Source organism: Jatropha curcas, chromosome 5, assembly GCF_041381405.1.
Source record: "Jatropha curcas cultivar XTBG-Jc1 chromosome 5, XTBG_Jcur_1.0, whole genome shotgun sequence".
Lineage (NCBI taxonomy): Eukaryota > Viridiplantae > Streptophyta > Magnoliopsida > Malpighiales > Euphorbiaceae > Jatropha > Jatropha curcas.
Genome location: NC_143155.1, coordinates 25,986,108 through 26,007,415, shown reverse-complemented (window position 1 = coordinate 26,007,415; position 21,308 = coordinate 25,986,108). Strand labels below are relative to the sequence as shown.

Sequence of the window (21,308 nt, the reverse complement as noted above, 5' to 3'; positions counted from 1 at the left end):
CTTTTGCTCTCAATCATTTGCTTCACGTCAGGGAATGGCTCGAGCTGCCTTTGCAGTGCCAGCCACGAGCCGATCTTTCGCCCTATGTAATTGGGCTTGGCTTGGCTTGGCCCACTGGCAATAGCTTAAGATTCTTTTATAAAAAATTATTAGGTGAATGCATGCAGTTTACTGCTACAATTATACGTGAAATTAAAATATGATAATATCAGATACATGTTTGTAATTTATTATGTTGCTTTCAGGAGGTTGCGAGGGAAGTTTAGGAGAAATAAGAGTTATATTCTATTATATTAAGTTCAAATTTTATATAGGAGGGGCAGAATTAATTAGAGTTTAAGGTCAAAAAATTCTTAAAAAAATGAAAGTAAAATTGGGAAACCAATATGGATATTTTTAAAGGTACATATAAAATTTAGAAAAAAAAAAATTAAATTTTGAAAAATTTAAAAATCTCGCCGCCTCTCAAATTATAAAGTAGATTTGCCTTACTGAATAAGAAACGTTAACCCGATTATATAACTCATATATAATCTCAAATGGTTAAAAAATTTGCCAAAGTAGCGAAGAAATGATTTAATTACAGTTAAAAATCATTGTGGTCTACAATGAAGAGACAAGCTGCATATACTTATCCCAATATTCCATTTTGGAGAAGGAACTTAAGCACAAATGGTGGAATCTGTTCATAAATTGTGCTTAAATGGTGGAATATGTTCATAAATTCTTGTTACATTTGAGAAAGTACCATATTTCAAAATACTTATCACGTATATGGTTTCAATGAGTAATTAATAAATTATTTTTTCTAGGTTTACCTTTTGTATATAAGCAATAATTATTGCTGCAATTTCTAAAAAATTTAGTGTTTGAATATATTAAATTAAGAGTAATATAGTTAATTTACTAAATAATTTATTATAACTTAGAAAAATTTAATGATTTTTTAAAAAACTTGAAATTCTAAATGTGACAAATATTTAAGAACAAACGCGTTAGTATACAATTAAAGGTTCAACTTTTACTACTCTCAATAAATATCAATGAAGTCACCCATTAGTCAATGAAATAAATTTGGATTCTCCTTATAATTCAATAATTCTTGGACAAGAAACTCCCTTTTCCTTTCCTTTTTTCCAATTCTTGAACTTTGCAGAGTTAATGGCAAATTGGCAATAGCAAAATATAGAACAAGTGAAAAGAAATAGGGTGAGTCTGAACGGTTTGGCTATGTATATAAATTAAGCTGGTTGAAGCTAAAAAGCAAGTGATTAGCTTAGAGTTTCTGAGAAATGAAAAACGCGGCATATGCATATTTGTAGTTAGCTTACAAAATATCCGGGAACGGTTTGTGCTTTAGCTCATTACAAAAATGTCTAAAATGCTGTTGCCAAGTCATCTCCTATTCAGCGTCTGCTTTATACCCCTATATAAGGATTAAGGATGCAACTTGTTTCACACAATTCATATATTCTTGCTACTTAAGCTAGCTACCTAGCTCGCTCTTCTATTATATTATACTAATTGGCCTCCCATTATCATTAGCTTGAAACCCAGAATGGCACTGCACAGTTCTCATCTAGTTCTTGTCTTTGGTCTTCTTGGTAATTCTCTAATCTCTGCCATTAATTAATTCATTAATTACCCTCTAATCAATTAATGATTTCCATTTACATTTCACATCTTCAGGCAATGCGATTTCCTTCTTTGTATATTTGGCTCCATTGTAAGTTACAATTGCATATATATAATATAACTCAGTTCTTTCTCCTCAACTATGTATTTTTATTAATTTATCGTTTTCATTGCATTGTGTTCAGGCCAACATTTTACAGAATTTTCAAGAAAAAATCAACTGAAGGCTTCCAATCCATACCCTATTCAGTAGCTCTATTTAGTGCAATGTTGACGCTTTACTATGGCACTCTCAAAGCAGATGGCTTTATGCTTATTACGATCAACTCTGTTGGCTGCGTCATTGAAGCCTTATACCTTATCATTTACATGATATATGCCAACAAGAGCTCCAGGGTAATGCATATACTGATATAGCATATATAAATATCGGTTTTTTTATCATTAATTTAGACTAATATTTGTATATATTATCATTTGACTGCAGATTTATACGTTGAAGATACTTGTATTGTTCAACACAATCGCTTATCTATTGATCGTTGTATTGACAACCTTTTTGTCTCATGGCTCTCAAAGAGTGAACGTAGTTGGATGGATCTGTGCTGTTTTCTCTGTTAGTGTTTTTGCTGCTCCTCTCAGTATCATGGTATGTGTTATAATATCTTATTCTAGTACTAATTAATTAATGCTAATACAGACCAAAATTGTCTGAAAATTAATTAATCTTATAATTTCAGAGGCTTGTTATAAGAACAAAGAGTGTAGAGTACATGCCCTTCTCATTATCATTCTTTTTGACCCTCTGTGCTACTTCCTGGTTGGGATATGGCCTTGCTGTGGAAGATTATTATATTGCTGTAAGTCACTAATTAATTAGAACTTCTTAATCAATGATTATCTATATATGTTATTAATGCTTGTATATATATAATTCAGACGCCAAATGTTTTCGGGTTCGGGTTTGGAATAGCTCAGATGATATTGTACTTGATTTACAAGAAGAAAAAGAATGAGATTTTGCCTGAAACAAAGTCACAAGAGCTAGCAAGTGAGCCTTGTCAAATGTGCAAAGATGATGACAATTCTAACCAGACAGAGGAAGAAGCTGAACGATCAGTAGCCAACATGGACAAAGCCGCAGCTGAATCAAGTGAACTCAAGATATGTGTGACCGCTTAATTAATTAATGAGCTAGAATGAGTTAATTTGCATTCACATGCTTGATTGTCAAAGGTGGGTTGTGTCCAATTATACACTTTTGTAGCATTTTTATTATATACTTAAATGATTGTATGGGTTCCATTAATTATTGATAATTTCATTCTCGAATAAATTAATTATAGTAAACAAACACCAGTTCCGTCTGCGAATCAAATTAATTTAATTAACTAAATTCAAGTTTCTTTTAAGGCGAGGAAAACTTTAAAAAGGGTTCTTGTCATTTTTGAACAAAAAATTAAGGTGAAAAATGCATAATTAATAGAAATTCTATGATGCTGCAATTTGCCAACACAAAAGTGAATCCTCTGCAAGGCTTATTTGCAAAGTAGAATGGATGTTTTGAGCAAGTGAGATATTTTAATTGACTTTATTATTTATATGATGTAAAATATATAACTGCATTTTTTGTCTTTTTATTTTGTAAAATATTTTTCATGTGTAATATTCCAAATATGTCCTAATTAATGACAATTCATAATCTTCCACATCATAAAAGGTTCCAATATATAGTTTCTGCTACTCGTTTTCTTGAATCCTCAATCTTTCTTTTTCAAGTTAAAACAAACCAAAACAAAATCGAAAAAGACATAGAAAGAAGAAAAATACATTTTCTGTTATTTCTAAATCCAAAACAAGAAGTAATTAATCCTAAATGGTACAAAGTTAAGAAATTAATATTGTACGTATGTTACAAACTCTATATAGATATACAATCCTAAAATACATTAGATTTCTCGATACTCTTTTTTTTTTTTTTTTTTTTTTTTAAGAAGAAACTAATCTCATATTGAAAATTTATAATATTTCACTTTATAAATACTTTGAATCCTGATATTGGAGTAATGGTTGAGAAAAACTCCTCTGTTTCATAGCAGAATTTTACAACAAACTTTTTGTTCCTTTCGTATAAAATCACGTAACTAGAACATCTATACCTTTGCATGTTTATAGCACGTCCTTTTTTCCCAGTCTTAAACGACAGGTCGCCTTTACAGCGGAATCTCTATCTTCTTTCAAACTGATTAACGTGGAGTACGTCTTTTTGTCTCGAAGGAAATCAGTTTTACATTTCTGAAAGGACATTCTTGTCCCGGTCATTGAACGACAGGTCGGATACCGGGTCAGAATTTGTTCTACGATGTCGTTGTGGTGGACTAAGTGACTTCAGTGAAAATTAATTAAATCATTTGTGGGCAGAGTTGGTTCACCGTTCCTCGTCTTTCTCGTCTCTTTGTTTAGTTACTGGGCGAAATTAGGGTTCCAAAATCGACCCTGTTTCCTTTATTTGATCGATCAATTGCCGAAAAAATTAAGATAACTTCTTAGGACCAATGAAGAATCGGAGCTTAGGAAAGGATGAGGAAAACAAGAAGAAGATCAACAGCTCAGCATCTATCAGCATGAAGAAGAAGAAGAAGAACATGATGAGATTAGGAGGGCCTGCTCTTTCCCTTGAAGCATTCGCTAATGCCAAATCCACCAGAAACAAGTACAATCCCGCTCTAATAAGTATAAAATTCTTCTCCTCTTTCTAGTTTTCGTTTTTTCTTTTTTTTTTTCTGCTCTTATTGGTAATAAGGATTTTAAAAAAATCAGTGGTTCTTTCAGTAAGAAATGGAATGTTGGATTGAGCTCAAATTTAGTTTGCTGGAATAGGATGCTTAATTTGGCGTGCAAGTTTCAAGCTTTGCTTCTTGCCTGAGTCTTTAATTGAATAGGGTGCTCGAACTTTTTTTTTTTTTTTCCATTTATAGTTTGCTGCGGATTATCTTAGTAATATTTCAAATTGTGACGCTGAAATGTATGATTGGTATTGACCCTTTTGGGTTAGTTGAAACGTTTCAAATACAGTTCGTTCTGCAATGGAATCATAGTTGGCAATGTTTCTTCTTGGTTTAAGGGGAAAAACTTTATAAAAATTGCAGATTTTCTTGAACGTGACTGTGAAAATTTGTTTGTATAATGTATCATCTTGCTGCTTAAATTTTGTTGAATTTATATGTTTCATGGCAGGAAGAAAGGGTGAATCTGTACTTAAATGATTTTTGCACAGATGTATTTTCCAGCTTGTCAAAATGTAGCCTTACATAGCTCTACTTAGAACTCATTTTGAAGAGTGATTCAGATGTTATGGAAGTTTATATCAGAAAATGAATGACCAAATAAAATCGCCAGCAAAGTACTCATAGACCAATTTTTTAGCGTGGGACAAAGGTCTTAGCCTCTTAGTGCATGCCAACCAATATGGATGGTGGAATATTGTATTAACCAGATTTCCTGCTCTTTCTTAATCAAAGAAGAATAAGTACTGTCTCTAATGTCTTTATTCTTTGTTTAAAGCCTTTTTTGTTCAACAAGAATGGGTTAGATGACAGGGAATTCTTGTTTCTGTTATTCAATTAATTTTATATGGGTTGGTGTTGCACCTTTTTTTATTGCAAAATATCTCTGTTTCCTACCAGAAAAGCAAAGAGAGTTCTATAAGAATGCAAAGTACGTGAGCAAGTTTAAGAAAAAGCTAAGGCAACAAAATCAGCAGAATGAAACCTCCTCAGTTGTTACAACCCTAGAGGTATGGAACATTAATTTGTCCACATTTATATCCAACTATTGTTTCTGTTTTCATAGCACGTTTAGCAACATCATAAATCCTATTTGTAAGCATGTGATCAGGGAAATTGTTTTCCGCTTGAATTTGGATTGTAATAAATCCTATTATTACAATGTATTTGGATTGTAATAAATCCTATTATTACTATGTACTTGGATTTATGGCTAAAGATTACTTGGTCTTGGGCTGGTTTCCAATTTGAAATGGATTGTTATAACAACTTTCATAGTTAATTAGTTTGATTTTGTCAAATAGTTGGAGAGGTAAAATTTCTGGCTTTAGAATTACAGCTGTAAATCTTAAATTAAGTTATTGTCTTCCAAATGCGCTCAAGGAGTCAAGGTTTACATGCATGCAAGATTTGAACTAGTCACTAACTGCTTCAAGGTTACAGGACAATAATGAAACTGGAGAAAGTAGTGAAATCATCAAAAAGAATAATAAAAAGAAAAAATGTTCATACAGTTTGAAAAAATTGTATGAGAAGCAGCACGAAGAGAAAGAGAAGGCAAGAACTGAGAGGGAGGCATTTATTAAAGCAAAGAATGAAGAAAGGGAAAAGGCTGAAGCACGTAGAAAAGCTGAAAGAGAGAAGATGTTCAAGAAGACCCGGCATGGTCAACCAGTCATGAAGTATAGAATTGAGCATCTCTTGCAAACAATTCAGGGTTCAAATTAAATTTTGTTAGGCCTTCTGAACCGCGCATGCTTTGTTAATATGTGCCTTGGCCCCTATTATGATGCTAGTGTAGCTAACAAAAGCAATTGAATGTGAGTTGTGAGTGATTGTGGTGTTATTGCTCGAAACATGATTATACGAGCTGGGTTGTTGTTGGAAAATTTTTGAGAGTGAGGAAAAACAATTTTGATGTGATGCTAAAGATATTGATTCTCTTAGTTTATATGAAACATTGGATCAGTTATTCCTCAATAAGATCCACATAATTGTGAATTCATGTTACGAAATTGTTTCTTACATAAGCAGATAGAAATCTCATCACTAGAGCTATTGAGATAGGAAATTAAAGGAGGAAATGGGAAAAAATCTCATCACAACATTGCTTCTATCTGTTCATTAAACTCTTCGTAGCAAAATCACTGAATTGAAATGGTATAACTAACAGTACAAATGAAAACAAAAACAACATTTGGTAAGCTTGAAACATTATTTTAGCTGAGAAAGACAGCCTCAGACGACTCACTGGAACACTAAATAGCGCGGTGGAGGGCTACAGATGGCCACATAACGGCGCCGTGGAGGCATACAGGTGGCTAAGATGGCGAGAACAATGACGACTGCCATGAGAAGTCCCTTTGAATCGAAAACATTATTGTCATTACACAATTCAGAGCAAACAAGTTTCCCCATCTTATCCGCCCTCCGATCTTCTTCCTCTTCTTTTTCTTCTTCTTTGTTATCTCCTGAAATGAAGAGCAAAAAATCAAGACTACAATATATATTAGATTATACTTATGTTGATGCTAAGTCAACTAGTCAAGTCAGCGCGGAAGTGTAAATTAAGCTTGGTTTGGGTTCACGCGTTTTTCGAACGTTTCCTGAGAAAAGTCTAGTCAAGGTTTTATCTGTATGCGGGGAGAACAATAGGATGCTTAGCTACCAATTAGTTAACTTCACCAGCCCATTGTAATTGTTAGGTACATCAGTTTTCTGGCTTTTCGTTCACAACCATGTCAAAGTTAGTGTCAATAAATTTTAATATAAAGGTATATATGGCTTAACTTCTTTAATTGGTTAAATAATAAATAATTCACAGACGGAGACGATGAGATGAAATGATAAGAATCAATTCTCCTTTAATTAAAGGTCTTAAGTTTAAACCTTTGTTATAGAGTTTCTTTAAACGCTCAGTAGTAAGCGTTTTGTCCCTTTTGTGAACGTACTCGACGCAAATATGGATTAATTGATGTTGCTTTGAACACCGGAGATTGAAACATAATTTGAAATTTGATTATTTTTCACAATTAAATTTGATCCTTTTATATGTTTAACTAAAGTTTGCTTGTTATAATATCTTATTCTAGTACTAATTAATTGATGCTAATGTCTGAAAATTAATTAATCTTATAATTTCAGAGGCTTGTTATAAGAACAAAGAGTGTAGAGTACATGCCCTTCTCATTATCATTCTTTTTGACCCTCTGTGCTGCTTCCTGGTTGGGATATGGCCTTGCTGTGGAAGATTATTATATTGCTGTAAGTCACTAATTAATTAGAACTTCTTAATCAATGATTATCTATATATGTTATTAATGCTTGTATATATATAATTCAGACGCCAAATGTTTTCGGGTTCGGGTTTGGAATAGCTCAGATGATATTGTACTTGATTTACAAGAAGAAAAAGAACGAGATTTTGCCTGAAACAAAGTCACAAGAGCTAGCAAGTGAGCCTTGTCAAATGTGCAAAGATGATGACAATTCTAACCAGACAGAGGAAGAAGCTGAACGATCAGTAGCCAACATGGACAAAGCCGCAGCTGAATCAAGTGAACTCAAGATATGTGTGACCGCTTAATTAATTAATGAGCTAGAATGAGTTAATTTGCATTCACATGCTTGATTGTCAAAGGTGGGTTGTGTCCAATTATACACTTTTGTAGCATTTTTATTATATACTTAAATGATTGTATGGGTTCCATTAATTATTGATAATTTCATTCTCGAATAAATTAATTATAGTAAACAAACACCAGTTCCGTTTGCGAATCAAATCAATTTAATTAACTAAATTCAAGTTTCTTTTAAGGCGAGGAAAACTTTAAAAAGGGTTCTTGTCATTTTTGAACAAAAAATTAAGGTGAAAAATGCATAATTAATAGAAATTCTATGATGCTGCAATTTGCCAACGCAAAAGTGAATCCTCTGCAAGGCTTATTTGCAAAGTAGAATGGATGTTTTGAGCAAGTGAGATATTTTAATTGACTTTATTATTTATATGATGTAAAATATATAACTGCATTTTTTGTCTTTTTATTTTGTAAAATATTTTTCATGTGTAATATTCCAAATATGTCCTAATTAATGACAATTCATAATCTTCCACATCATAAAAGGTTCCAATATATAGTTTCTGCTACTCGTTTTCTTGAATCCTCAATCTTTCTTTTTCAAGTTAAAACAAACCAAAACAAAATCGAAAAAGACATAGAAAGAAGAAAAATACATTTTCTGTTATTTCTAAATCCAAAACAAGAAGTAATTAATCCTAAATGGTACAAAGTTAAGAAATTAATATTGTACGTATGTTACAAACTGTATATATATAGATATACAATCCTAAAATACATTAAATTTCTCGATACTCTTTTTTTTTTTTTTTTTTTAAGAAGAAACTAATCTCATATTGAAAATTTACAATATTTCACTTTATAAATACTTTGAATCCTGATATTGGAGTAATGGTTGAGAAAAACTCCTCTGTTTCATAGCAGAATTTTACAACAAACTTTTTGTTCCTTTCGTATAAAATCACGTAACTAGAACATCTATACCTTTGCATGTTTATAGCACGTGTCCTTTTTTCCCAGTCTTAAACGACAGGTCGCCTTTACAGCGCAATTTCTATCTTCTTTCAAACTGATTAACGTGGAGTACGTCTTTTTGTCTCGAAGGAAATCAGTTTTACATTTCAGAAAGGACATTCTTGTCCCGGTCATTGAACGACAGGTCGGATACGGGGGCAGAATTTGTCTCTACGATGTCGTTGTGGTGGACTAGGTGACTTCAGTGAAAATAAATTAAATCATTTGTGGGCCCTGGAGAGTTGGTTCACCGTTCCTCGTCTTTCTCGTCTCTTTGTTTAGTTACCGGGCGAAATTAGGGTTCCAAAATCGACCCTGTTTCCTTTATTTGATCGATCAATTGCCGAAAAAATTAAGATAACTTCTTAGGACCAATGAAGAATAGGAGCTTAGGAAAGGATGAGGAAAACAAGACGAAGATCAACAGCTCAGCATCTATCAGCATGAAGAAGAAGAAGAACATGATGAGATTAGGAGGGCCTGCTCTTTCCCTTGAAGCATTCGCTAATGCCAAATCCACCAGAAACAAGTACAATCCCGCTCTAATAAGTATAAAATTCTTCTCCTCTTTCTATTTTTCGTTTTTTCATTTTTTTTTTCTGCTCTAATTGGTAATAAGGATTTTAAAAAAATCAGTGGTACTTTCAGTAAGAAATGGAATGTTGGATTGAGCTCAAATTTAGTTTGCTGGAATAGGATGCTTAATTTGGCGTGCAAGTTTCAAGCTTTGCTTCTTGCCTGAGTCTTTAATTGAATAGGGTGCTCGAACTTTTTTTTTTTTTTTCCATTTATAGTTTGCTGCGGATTATCTTAGTAATATTTCAAATTGTGACGCTGAAATGTATGATTGGTATTGACCCTTTTGGGTTAGTTGAAACGTTTCAAATACAGTTCGTTCTGCAATGGAATCATAGTTGGCAATGTTTCTTCTTGGTTTAAGGGGAAAAACTTTATAAAAATTGCAGATTTTCTTGAACGTGACTGTGAAAATTTGTTTGTATAATGTATCATCTTGCTGCTTAAATTTTGTTGAATTTATATGTTTCATGGCAGGAAGAAAGGGTGAATCTGTACTTAAATGATTTTTGCACGGATGTATTTTCCAGCTTGTCAAAATGTAGCCTTACATAGCTCTACTTAGAACTCATTTTGAAGAGTGATTCAGATGTTATGGAAGTTTATATCAGAAAATGAATGACCAAATAAAATCGCCAGCAAAGTACTCATAGACCAATTTTTTAGCGTGGGACAAAGGTCTTAGCCTCTTAGTGCATGCCAACCAATATGGATGGTGGAATATTGTATTAACCAGATTTCCTGCTCTTTCTTAATCAAAGAAGAATAAGTACTGTCTCTAATGTCTTTATTCTTTGTTTAAAGCCTTTTTTGTTCAACAAGAATGGGTTAGGTGACAGGGAATTCTTGTTTCTGTTATTCAATTAATTTTATATGGGTTGGTGTTGCACCTTTTTTTATTGCAAAATATCTCTGTTTCCTACCAGAAAAGCAAAGAGAGTTCTATAAGAATGCAAAGTACGTGAGCAAGTTTAAGAAAAAGCTAAGGCAACAAAATCAGCAGACTGAAACCTCCTCAGTTGTGACAAACCTAGAGGTATGGAACATTAATTTGTCCACATTTATATCCAACTATTGTTTCTGTTTTCATAGCACATTTAGCAACATCATAAATCCTATTTGTAAGCATGTGATCAGGGAAATTGTTATCCGCTTGAATTTGGATTGTAATAAATCCTATTATTATAATGTATTTGGATTTATGACTAAAGATTACTGGGTCTTGGGCTGGTTTCCAAATTGAAATGGATTGTTATAACAACTTTCATAGTTAATTAGTTTGATTTTGTCAAATAGTTGGAGAGGTAATATTTCTGGCTTTAGAATTACAGCTATAAATCTTAAATTAAGTTATTGTCTTCCAAATGCGCTCGAGGAGTCAAGGTTTACATGCATGCAAGATTTGAACTAGTCACTAACTGCTTCAAGGTTACAGGATAATAATGAAACTGGAGAAAGTAGTGAAATCATCAAAAAGAATAATAACAAGAAAAAAGGTTCATACAGTTTGAAAAAATTATATGAGAAGCAGCACGAAGAGAAAGAGAAGGCAAGAACTGAGAGGGAGGCATTTATTAAAGCAAAGAATGAAGAAAGGGAAAAGGCCGAAGCACGTAGAAAAGCTGAAAGAGAGAAGATGTTCAAGAAGACCCGGCATGGTCAACCAGTCATGAAGTATAGAATTGAGCATCTCTTGCAAACAATTCAGGGTTCAAATTAAATTTGGTTAGGCCTTCTGAACCGCGCATGCTTTGTTAATTTGTGCCTTGGCCCCTATTATGATGCTAGTGTAGCTAACAAAAGCAATTGAATGTTAGAGTTTTGAGTGATTGTGGTGTTATTGCTCGAAACATGATTATACAAGCTGGGTTGTTGTTGGAAAATTTTTGAGAGTGAGGAAAAACAATTTTGATGTGATGCTAAAGATATTGATTCTCTTAGTTTATATGAAACATTGGATCAGTTATTCCTCAATAAGATCCACATAATTGTGAATTCATGTTACGAAATTGTTTCTTACATAAGCAGATAGAAATCTCATCACTAGAGCTATTGAGATAGGAAATTAAAGGAGGAAATGGGAAAAAATCTCATCACAACATTGCTTCTATCTGTTCATTAAACTCTTCGTAGCAAAATCACTGAATTGTAATGGTATAACTAACAGTACAAATGAAAACAAAAACAACATTTGGTAAGCTTGAAACATTATTTTAGCTGAGAAAGACAGCCTCAGACGACTCACCGGAACACTAAATAGCGTGGTGGAGGGCTACAGATGGCCACATGGCGCGGGGCTACAGATGGCCACATAACGGCGCCGTGGAGGCATACAGGTGGCTAAGATGGCGAGAACAATGACGACTGCCATGAGAAGTCCCTTTAAATCGAAAGCATTATCGTCATTACACAATTCAGAGCAAACAAGTTTCCCCATCTTATCCGCCCTCCGATCTTCTTCCTCTTCTTTTTCTTCTTCTTTGTTATCTCCTGAAATGAAGAGCAAAAAATCAAGACTACAATATATATTAGATTATACTTAAGTTGAAGCTAAGTCAACTAGTCAAGTCAGCGCGGAAAGTGTAAATTAAGTTTGGTTTGGGTTCACGCGTTATTCGAACAGACCCTCAACGTTTCCTGAGAAAAGTCTAGTCAAGGTTTCATCTGTGTGCAAGGAGAACAATAGGATGCTTAGCTACCAATTAGTTAACTTCACCAGCCCATTGTAATTATTAGGTACATCAGTTTTCTGGCTTTTCGTTCACAACCATGTGAAAGTTATAGTGTCAATAAATTTTAATATAAAGGTATATATGGCCTAACTTCTTTAATTGGTTAAATAATAAATAATTCACAAACGGAGACGATGAGATGAAATGATAAAAATCAATTCTCCTTTAATTAAAAGTCTTAAGTTTAAACTCTTATTATAGAGTTTCTTTAAACGCTAAGTAGTAAGCGTTTTGCCCTTTTTGTAAACATACCCGACGCAAATCTGGATTAATTGATGTTGCTTTGAACACCGGAGATTGAAACATAATTTGAAATTTGATTATTTTTCACAATTAAATTTGATCCTTTTATATGTTTAACTAAAGTTTGCTTGTTAAAATAAAAGTAATTAATATATTATTATTATTATTATAAAATTTAATTAAATATAAATTAAAGCTTCTGCAATATCTATTAATATGTAATATTTAGATTAAATATTGCTATTATTATTAAATTAAGAATATATCAAAATTTATAATTCTAATTAATTGAATAGTTGTGTGAACAATTTCAAACTCACTCAAATATTAAACAGATGGAACTTAATATTGAACTTGAACTAGACGCTGTCAAAATCAATCTGAAACTCTTTAATACTCAAAACAATTGAGCTGATTTACAGTCGATGATCATGAACGTTTTAATTAAAACGGATATCCATGGACCAATACGATCCAACAAAGACCGAGAAGACTATACAACAACATCAGCGTATTGCTATGCTAACCAGCAGTAGTAAGTTGGACGACTAGAATACATAATACAAGACAAGTAACTAAGCGATGCGTCGCATGATCAAAGTTGGAGCAGGTGATCGCGGGACTGGGCGGCAGATGACCATGAGAACCAAAGCAATCACGAGCGCCATGAGAAGTCCTGTAAGATCCACACCATCGCCGCCTTCGCTTATCTCTTGGCAAACGATTTTCCCCATTGAAGTTTGCCTCTTGCTTTGCCCTCTCTGTAGTCGGAATGGAACAGAATGAATAGGTTGAAGGAAAAAAGGAACCATTAAGATGGTTTTATTTATTTATTTACTCTAATTAATATGGTTAGAGTCAAGCCGACATTTGAAAATTGATAAAAAACAGAAGCTTCGCTTTCATTACATCGCGACGACTATTCGTATGGTATGACTCGTAGACAATGACCATTCATCTAACGTATTTTTACGTCTCAAGTCTAAATCACCCCCTGTTGTTAATTTAATTCCTGCCCTGAGTTTCAGCAGTTGGAATAGTTGAGGGCGGCGACCGTTTCGGAAGAAACGACAATGGAAGGAATTTTTATTTTGATATCAATATGATCGGTGGCAACGGTAAAGTACTGTGTTAAGTTAAGTTGATAATTACGCAACGTCTGACTCTCAATTGTATGTGGGCCGAAATGGGCTTAGGCTGGACTACACAGAGGGATTCAACTAAACCTTTGAGTTGGGCCTGAAGAGGAAATAAATCAAACCCAACTCACCCATTTCAGAAATTAGTTGGTGGAGCCAAGTTGAGCAACAAATTTACCATAAAACACAAGGTTTAGGGAGGGAAAGCTGAATTGAAATAATTAGGGAGATAAAGTTGAAGGTAACAAAATCATTTGACACCATAATAATAATTCATGTAGCCCAGAACCCACCATCTCACAATCATTGATTTGATTCCCTTAATGAAAGGGTATGGTATGGCTCTGTTTTTCAAGTCTTCATCACCCAATAGATGTGGGCCAGACCAAATTTTTACTACTGTTTTTTACTGGACCATTACCCATTATTAGTATCTATTACTTACTGTTGTGATGTTGCAATGGAATAGTATTAGTATAGTCACTAGAGTTACCAGTTAGTAATACTTAATAGTAGTACCATTTCCAGTTACTGTGAGTCATAATGAGGTGTAAAACAGTAAAAAAAAGGAGATGAAATCAGCAATAAGAATCATAGTAACAGAGAATATGCATTGTGATGTATAATAAATACATCAAACGTGTGGCCATCATAAACCAATAAAAATGTTGGGTAACTTTAATAAATTGCCCCACTCACACATGCACATGTACACACACACACACACACACACACACAGGTCCTTTTCTTTTCTTTTATTTCACCTAACTTATTTAATTTTTTTAGGAGGGTCAGTATTATTGTATTTGAAGGCAGTAAGTGATGTGTTGTTATCTATATGTCAAGATATGAATTTGGTCTATTAATGCAAATTTAATGAATTGTATTATTATGTGTCTGATTTTATTTTATTTTATTTTTGGTATTTATAAAAGAGGAAAAGAAAAGTAGTAGTGTATTGTGCATCGGAGATCAGGTAGGAAAGAGAGAAGCAAAAAGTTGTGGACAAGAACCAATGTCATGGAATCTATCACGTGGCACAACAGTCGAGGCTAATAAATTCGAATAACAAAGCGAAAGTTACCATACCTGCTAGTAGTTATAGTCATAGTAGTAAAATCTAAAACCTTATTCTCTTCAACGCGTACCGCTAATCTTGGTGAAGAAAGGTCAATTCCTTGGTTCCCCCCTTCCCAACTGCCAAGTCTATCTCATCTGACCTTGGTTTTGTATATCGACATTTAACCAAGTTTCTTAAATCTTAACATTCAAGAATTGGGTTTTTCAATTTGTAATTCTCAGATTAAGGGAAACCCAGGAAGAAAATGCGACCATCTGGCAGAGAAAAGCAGCCACTTGTAGCAGGAGTGGAGTGGAGTAGCTGACAAGGGGGGGAGAAAGGAGTAAAAAGAAACATGGTGGAGGTGGTGAATTAACTCAACTGGATTGCTTGCATAATTAAAACCATGTCCTGAAAAATAAACCTACAAAACTCAGAACTTTCACCTGACGGCACGGAAATATTGATTTAGAAGCAAAAGCATCCTTTTGAAACTTTAATAAAAAGAAAAGCTTTTCTCTTTGCCTTTGGATTCATTATTAGAAACCTGGAATCAGGCATATGCCTCATCAGTGAAATAATTATGACTGCGACATCAGCACAGATAATAAAGAGAGAGCTTCATGATTACATATAAAGTGAGAGCTCTCAATGTTGACATTTCACAGTTTTCAGTTGGTCTGCACATCTTTAAATGGATAGAAGAAATGTGAGAATCTAGCTATAATACTTGTTATCATTACTAGTAGCAGCAGAAGAAATTTGCAAGTAAAATATCACTCCTTATGCACATGAATCTGAGATTTTATTCCTCAAGTAAACCTAAAAATGACATAAAAGGAGTCCACAAATTAATTCCTATCCCAAAATCATAAATAAATTCATAAAAATTCCCCCAAGTCTGCAAATAGTATACATGGCAACTATCTCAAATTAAATAACAATTCCGATCAATACATACTACAACAATTGCAGTTTCCCCCTCTTTATTAACCAGTAATTGGTAACCAATGGCTCAGCCAAGTGTAAAAATGGATGGCAATTGACCTCTCAAGCCTCAGTATACCCTCCAGATCTTGTTCCCAGATCAATCGGTCTGCAATCATATCAAGCTACAGAAAATTAAATATGCAACAATTGAGTAGCATATGGAGCATGTACCCTGCTGCATCCATTCATCACAGGCAAGGGGCCAGATGCACAAGAGGTAAAGCCCGTCGCCTTTCAAGAAAGCCTCAATGCAGAATCTTCATCCATTGTCCAAACAAAACCAGGCATGTCGAATCTAGGCCCAGCGACAGTCCTATAGATGTAAAGCTTCTCAACTGGACAACTTTCTGGCCTTGAATCTGGAGGTCCCCTCTCATCAATAACTTCAACATTGAGCCTAGGCATCTTCTGACCTAGCAATTTACATGCTCCGTAACTCACCGAGCAAGAAGACATCCAAAGGGATCGCATTGTCTCCAGCTTTGCAGCATTGGCCAAAAGAGCCTTGTCCCCAAATGGACAATCTCGAATCTCTAGTTTGCGTAGGTTTTCACATCCAGACATCACATGATGGAGCCCCAAATCACTATCTCCGGCAAAGGCTACAGAGAGCATTTCTAACTTTTTGGCATAAGTTCCAATGTACTCAAAAACACGGTCAGTGAGGAGACCTGACAGGGAAAGGCGCTGGAGATCCTTGCAGTGTTGAACAATGGCTCCAAAACCATCATCTAGTGGCTGAAGGGTTGTGTAATCAGGGGTACGTGGTTCCATAATACAAAGCCGAAAGCGAGTCATGTTTGGACGATTCCTAGCAACTGTTATCAAGGCATCATTGGTCATTTGATGGCAAAAGTACAGAACAGATTGGAGTTTAGGGCAACCCTCAGAAACAGAGACAAGGCCCTGCTCTGTCAAGGATACATTTGGTTCCACAGCAAATGGCTCAGATGGGAAAACCCTCAATTCTCGCAGGTCCTTGCAAAATGTTGCAAGAGCTTCAAGTCCAATATCTTCGATGTAATCCAGCACCTGCATTCACGTACTTTATTAGATTAAGAACAAGAGCTAACATAAATTTGAAAGTAAAATCCAAAACAATATCCAAATTTGATAACTTGAAAATGTTTCTACATCCACTCCTGATGTGCTTCCAGCACACAATTATAAATGGTAAAAAATAAAATCTAACTTCTGACGATAACATTCAAATGGATTCATAAACTTCCCAAGAATTTTAATTTGTGCCATCAACTGGCATGAATAAAAGAAAAGAGGAACTCACAAATCGAATCCTAATGGAATCTAAAACTAGAGTTACAAAGATAAACTCACCCACAACCGCTGCAAACTCTGACATTGACTGACAAGTTTAATGACATCAGGGCTTTGGATAGTAGCATAGCTCAAGTTCAACGATGTTAGGCCAGAGCAAATAGGATAAATTGCTGGAAGGTAACCTGGAACCACATCCCAAAATCCAGATAAACTTTTCAATTCCTTGCACCCAGAAAAAGCTCCAGATAGGCTTGAGAAGACATCAGGCCGCAGCTCAGATGAGTAGGTTCCTGTGCCCAACTCAACTAGCTGGGGTGCCCTAGAAAGTATGTTTGCAAGCCTGTCAAGAGGCACGGTACGGTTGAGCCGAAGAGTCCTCAGATTGGGGCACCGACCCACCAGACGCTCCAAGGCCGAGAAACTCACCTCAGAAACTAAGCAGGAAATGTTAAGAGAGACCAGTGACGTAAAAGAGTCTGGAAAGTGGCTTAACCAATGCCCACTAGGATCGTCCACCTCACTCTCCCGCAAATCCAGCTCCCTTAGATTCCTACAGGCAAGTTGCTTAACTAATAAGAACAAGGTCCAAGACACTGGAATATTCTAAAATTCAAACACAAAAGTTGCCATAAATTTATCCCGCTAAATTTAGCCTGATAGTGAAAGAAAAAAAGTGAGCAAAACTGAAATTTGTGATAAAATTTGTGGTCCAGTGATTCAATCATCGAAAATGACCAGACTGCATTGTTAAAGCTACTTTCCTCTATGCATATGCTACTTCCCAGAAAAGAAGACAAACACCCTTCACTTGTAGGATCTATGAGCCAGACAAAATAACCACATTAAGGAAAAAATCTTCTCAATCAACAGATCCAGAATTCACGTATGAAAGCACATTAAAAATGCCGTTCTCTGCCAAATCCTTTAAAAGAAAAAAAGAAAACTTCACAATAAAATTACATTTAAATCTTCATTACTTTGTAAATAGACATCAAAAAAGGCAAAACATAAAAGATTCACAATTTCTTAGTATAGCAACATAAAGTAATGTAACGAGAATCTAGTCGAGGAATCCAAAAGGAACCTGCATTGCACAAGAAGCAGGCATCCAAAAATCTAGAAAAATTCTCACATCATGCTCAACCGCAAGAAACAAACTGGCATATGAAAAAGCAACTTGAATAGATTTTCCAAATTATTAGTGATTCAAAGAAATGCACATCCCAGATCTAGCAAAGATAAACAAAAAAAAGAGAAGATGACCAAAACAGAAACAGATTTTTCATTGCAGGGTTCCAATTTCAAAATCCAAGAAACTAAATCTGAGTATCGCATCAAAATCTTGTTCAAAAACAAAACATGAAAAAGTATCACAAACGCATCGATTGAAACTGCTCTTGAGTTTAAATTCCTCAGACAGAGTCTCGTGTGCGTCCCCGTCATTGCCCGACCCCGGCTTCTCGCGCACACACACGGACACGCACAAAGGTGCATTAAATGAGGGAGGAAAACAAGGCAAGTCTCTCAATTTCCAAACTGGAAACTGTCTGAAGAAGAAACAAAGGAGAGGAAAGATCTTTACACACATTCACCACCATCACACACAAATACAACGATGTATAGCAAATATAACGTTGCCAAATTAAAACAAATAGCAAAATCCCCGATATGCAAAAGTCTTTGCTTATATGCAGAGTTGTAGTAGAAAAATCCAAGGAATTGAAGTCCACTTGTAACCAAGTTTCATAATTTGATACCTAGACACAGAGCCACCTCCGCAGTAGAGATGCTATCTCAACCTTATTGAACTCGGGCCTAATTGCTCTTTATAACTCGCCACAACAAAAGGTGAGAAAGAAAATTTTCACCTTTCACTTCACATCAAAACTCGCTCTCCCCCAAACAAAACAAAAACTCTCACCCCCTTCCCTTCCCAAACCCACATTTCTTCACCGGCCGTAGATAACCCGGAAAAATGATTTTAAAATAACTGCAAAAAAAAAAAAGGAGAGCAAAGATCAAAACCTGCAATTGGCAGCAATGGCAGCAAGTCCATCAGTAGAGAAACCCTCACACGAAGAAAGCACCAAAACCTTAAAATTCTTAAAGGACTTAGCAATCAGCTCCAAGGTCTCGTCTGTAACCACCATCCTCTTCAACCTGATCTCTTCAAGCCAAGGGTAAGCAGAGGCCATAGCCGCGATCCACGGGTAAACATAACCACCCCAACCATCAGGCACCAGATTGAAGTCAGCAAAGTGAGGCTTTCCTTTAAGCTCTATCGATCTCACTTCCGGAAACCTCCGTATCACCATTGATGGACTCACAGCATAACAGTTGCCAACAAAAATCCTCCTCCTACACCACCTCTCTATCTCGTACCACGACTTGCACACCATGGATATCGCGTTTCTGTCCTTGTCGTGCTGTATGAAGGAGAACACGTGCTCCAGAACCTCCTCAGGGAACGAGCTCGTCATTCTCAACATTAATGCCAATTGTTATGAATCCGAAATGACGTCGTTTCTTCTGTTCTTCCGCGATTCAGCTACACGGATATTAGAGAGAGGAAGAGACAGAGAGAACTCCGATTGTTATTGTTGCTAGATCTGAAAGGCCATCAACTAAGGAGCTTATAGGTGCTGTAGAGAGAGAATGTGTGAAATAAGTGAGATAGAGAGAGAAAGTGAGACCGAGAGAGATAAAAGAGAGGATAAGGAGAGTTTTTTATGTTGTGTAACCGGTGCGGTTAGATTTTAACTAGGGTTAAACAGTAAGACTGCCTCCAGTGATTGCGAAACGTGGATTTAGGTAAACCTTGACCGTTGGATAGACGGTGGAGAAAGGGATCTTATCCGTTGGAGACGAAGCGGAGCCGCAGAAAACGGGTGTGTGTAATAGAGCGTGGAGCCACTGGCAGACGTGGAGAGAATTTCAATTTCTCGTATCGCTGAATTGATAGGCTTTTTTATTTTCTCTTTCATTTTGTCATAAGGGAGTTTAAAAAAGGGGGGGTGTAAGGCGATTATAAAGTGCGATGATGTGTACAGAGAAATGGTGGAGAGGGAATCTCATGATTCGCGTTGCACGGCTGGATCTGAGGAATCGGGATATCAGGGGGACCACAGTAAGAGAGAGGAGAAAAAGTTAAAATAATGAGGAATGATCTGATGTGAAATTTTTTTGCATATGATGACATCATGACCGTCCAATCATATTTGACTCTTTCACTCCGTAAGTCAGTCTCTCCCCCAATAGGTACAATGTAAATGCACTATTATTGACCCGAACTGATGAAACACACTTATTCGGTTCCAACGGCCCTGATTTATTCTCAACAGGGACTAAAAGTAAAAATAAATGTTACAGTAAATATTAATCAAAGTACAAACGAGTGCACGTTGCATCTTAATCAAGACCGTCAGATGAGAACGATTTTTGACAGTGTACGAACTGCTCGTAATAGCAAACTTCTTTTATTTTTATTATTTTTTCCTCTTCTTCCCCTGTTTTTTGGAGGGATAGTAATTAAATTTCCTTTTAATTGCTGTGAAAGGTAAAAAGAAGTGTCTATAATTACCTCAGGTGCACCGTACGTAGCAACACATAAAACTATTGATTCCCTGTTTTTGGGTGTAGTAAAATGACGAAAACAACCCTTATCTGTTGACACAGTATACTCCGGGTTCCATAAAAATGAAGGGCACTATTGTCAGTGCATGAAAAGGACATGGTATTATGGGTTGGCGCTGTCTCAGCATGGAGTCCATAGACCTGTCCTTGTTATGTCGAAAAGCTGATTTGTTTAAGAACTGAACGGCTGAGATTTGAAGTCAGAAAAAGGAAAGATCAGAGCCGTCGGTTGACAAGCGTCCCTGTCGATGGTAACCGTAAAGGTTTGTCTGTACTCGAGTATAGGAAATTAGATTAATTTTGATTTCAAGCTCAGAAATTTAGGTATTAACGAGTTTAATATTAATGGAATAAAGTAATAAGAAGGTGAGTTGTCGAGCACGTAAAGGTAATTATTAATTGGTTAGGAGTTAGAATTGGTGATTAAGATGTAATTAATTAATTAAGAGAATTGATAATTAAGCCCACGCACGGTTCTCCGGGAATCTCTCCTCCCCTCGAGTGGAATGGATTGGACTTTGCTGTATATATATATGCGGGGTGTTTCATACGCCCACCTGACCTGCAGCTTAATTTGTTTTTTTTTTTTTTTTTGGGAAATAATGATGATCATAGTAGTATTTATTTGCGTTGATTAATGCTGA

General features: G+C 35.4%; 4 protein-coding genes and 1 long non-coding RNA gene across 5 annotated transcripts; 3 read left to right on the top strand and 2 right to left on the bottom strand.

Moving 5' to 3' along the window:
- Nucleotides 1-1,478: 1,478 nt before the first annotated feature.
- On the top strand, nucleotides 1,479-2,944 carry LOC105643286 (bidirectional sugar transporter N3). Its single transcript, XM_012228393.4, has 6 exons — nucleotides 1,479-1,604; nucleotides 1,690-1,726; nucleotides 1,821-2,031; nucleotides 2,123-2,284; nucleotides 2,376-2,495; nucleotides 2,575-2,944. The coding sequence occupies exons 1-6, from the start codon at nucleotides 1,559-1,561 to the stop codon at nucleotides 2,815-2,817; spliced, it is 819 nt and encodes a 272-aa protein (XP_012083783.1). The 5' UTR covers nucleotides 1,479-1,558; the 3' UTR covers nucleotides 2,818-2,944.
- Nucleotides 2,945-4,032: 1,088 nt separating this feature from the next.
- LOC149496470 (uncharacterized) lies at nucleotides 4,033-6,404 on the top strand. Its single transcript, XM_089720962.1, has 3 exons — nucleotides 4,033-4,368; nucleotides 5,322-5,431; nucleotides 5,865-6,404. Exons 1-3 carry the CDS (start codon nucleotides 4,191-4,193, stop codon nucleotides 6,147-6,149), a joined length of 573 nt encoding a protein of 190 aa, XP_089577088.1. The 5' UTR covers nucleotides 4,033-4,190; the 3' UTR covers nucleotides 6,150-6,404.
- Nucleotides 6,405-9,238: 2,834 nt separating this feature from the next.
- Nucleotides 9,239-11,598, top strand: LOC105642453 (uncharacterized). The gene is made up of 3 exons (XM_012227278.4): nucleotides 9,239-9,562; nucleotides 10,516-10,625; nucleotides 11,025-11,598. The coding sequence occupies exons 1-3, from the start codon at nucleotides 9,388-9,390 to the stop codon at nucleotides 11,307-11,309; spliced, it is 570 nt and encodes a 189-aa protein (XP_012082668.3). The 5' UTR covers nucleotides 9,239-9,387; the 3' UTR covers nucleotides 11,310-11,598.
- An 81-nt stretch (nucleotides 11,599-11,679) lies between these two features.
- LOC110010423 (uncharacterized) lies at nucleotides 11,680-12,354 on the bottom strand. The gene is made up of 2 exons (XR_002285409.3): nucleotides 12,215-12,354; nucleotides 11,680-12,079 (listed from the first exon to the last, which is right to left on the bottom strand). It is a non-coding gene; the product is annotated as an uncharacterized LOC110010423 (long non-coding RNA).
- Nucleotides 12,355-15,546: 3,192 nt separating this feature from the next.
- Nucleotides 15,547-19,754, bottom strand: LOC105642451 (protein TRANSPORT INHIBITOR RESPONSE 1). The gene is made up of 3 exons (XM_012227276.4): nucleotides 19,057-19,754; nucleotides 17,089-17,581; nucleotides 15,547-16,785 (listed from the first exon to the last, which is right to left on the bottom strand). Exons 1-3 carry the CDS (start codon nucleotides 19,518-19,520, stop codon nucleotides 15,988-15,990), a joined length of 1,755 nt encoding a protein of 584 aa, XP_012082666.1. The 5' UTR covers nucleotides 19,521-19,754; the 3' UTR covers nucleotides 15,547-15,987.
- Nucleotides 19,755-21,308: the final 1,554 nt, after the last annotated feature.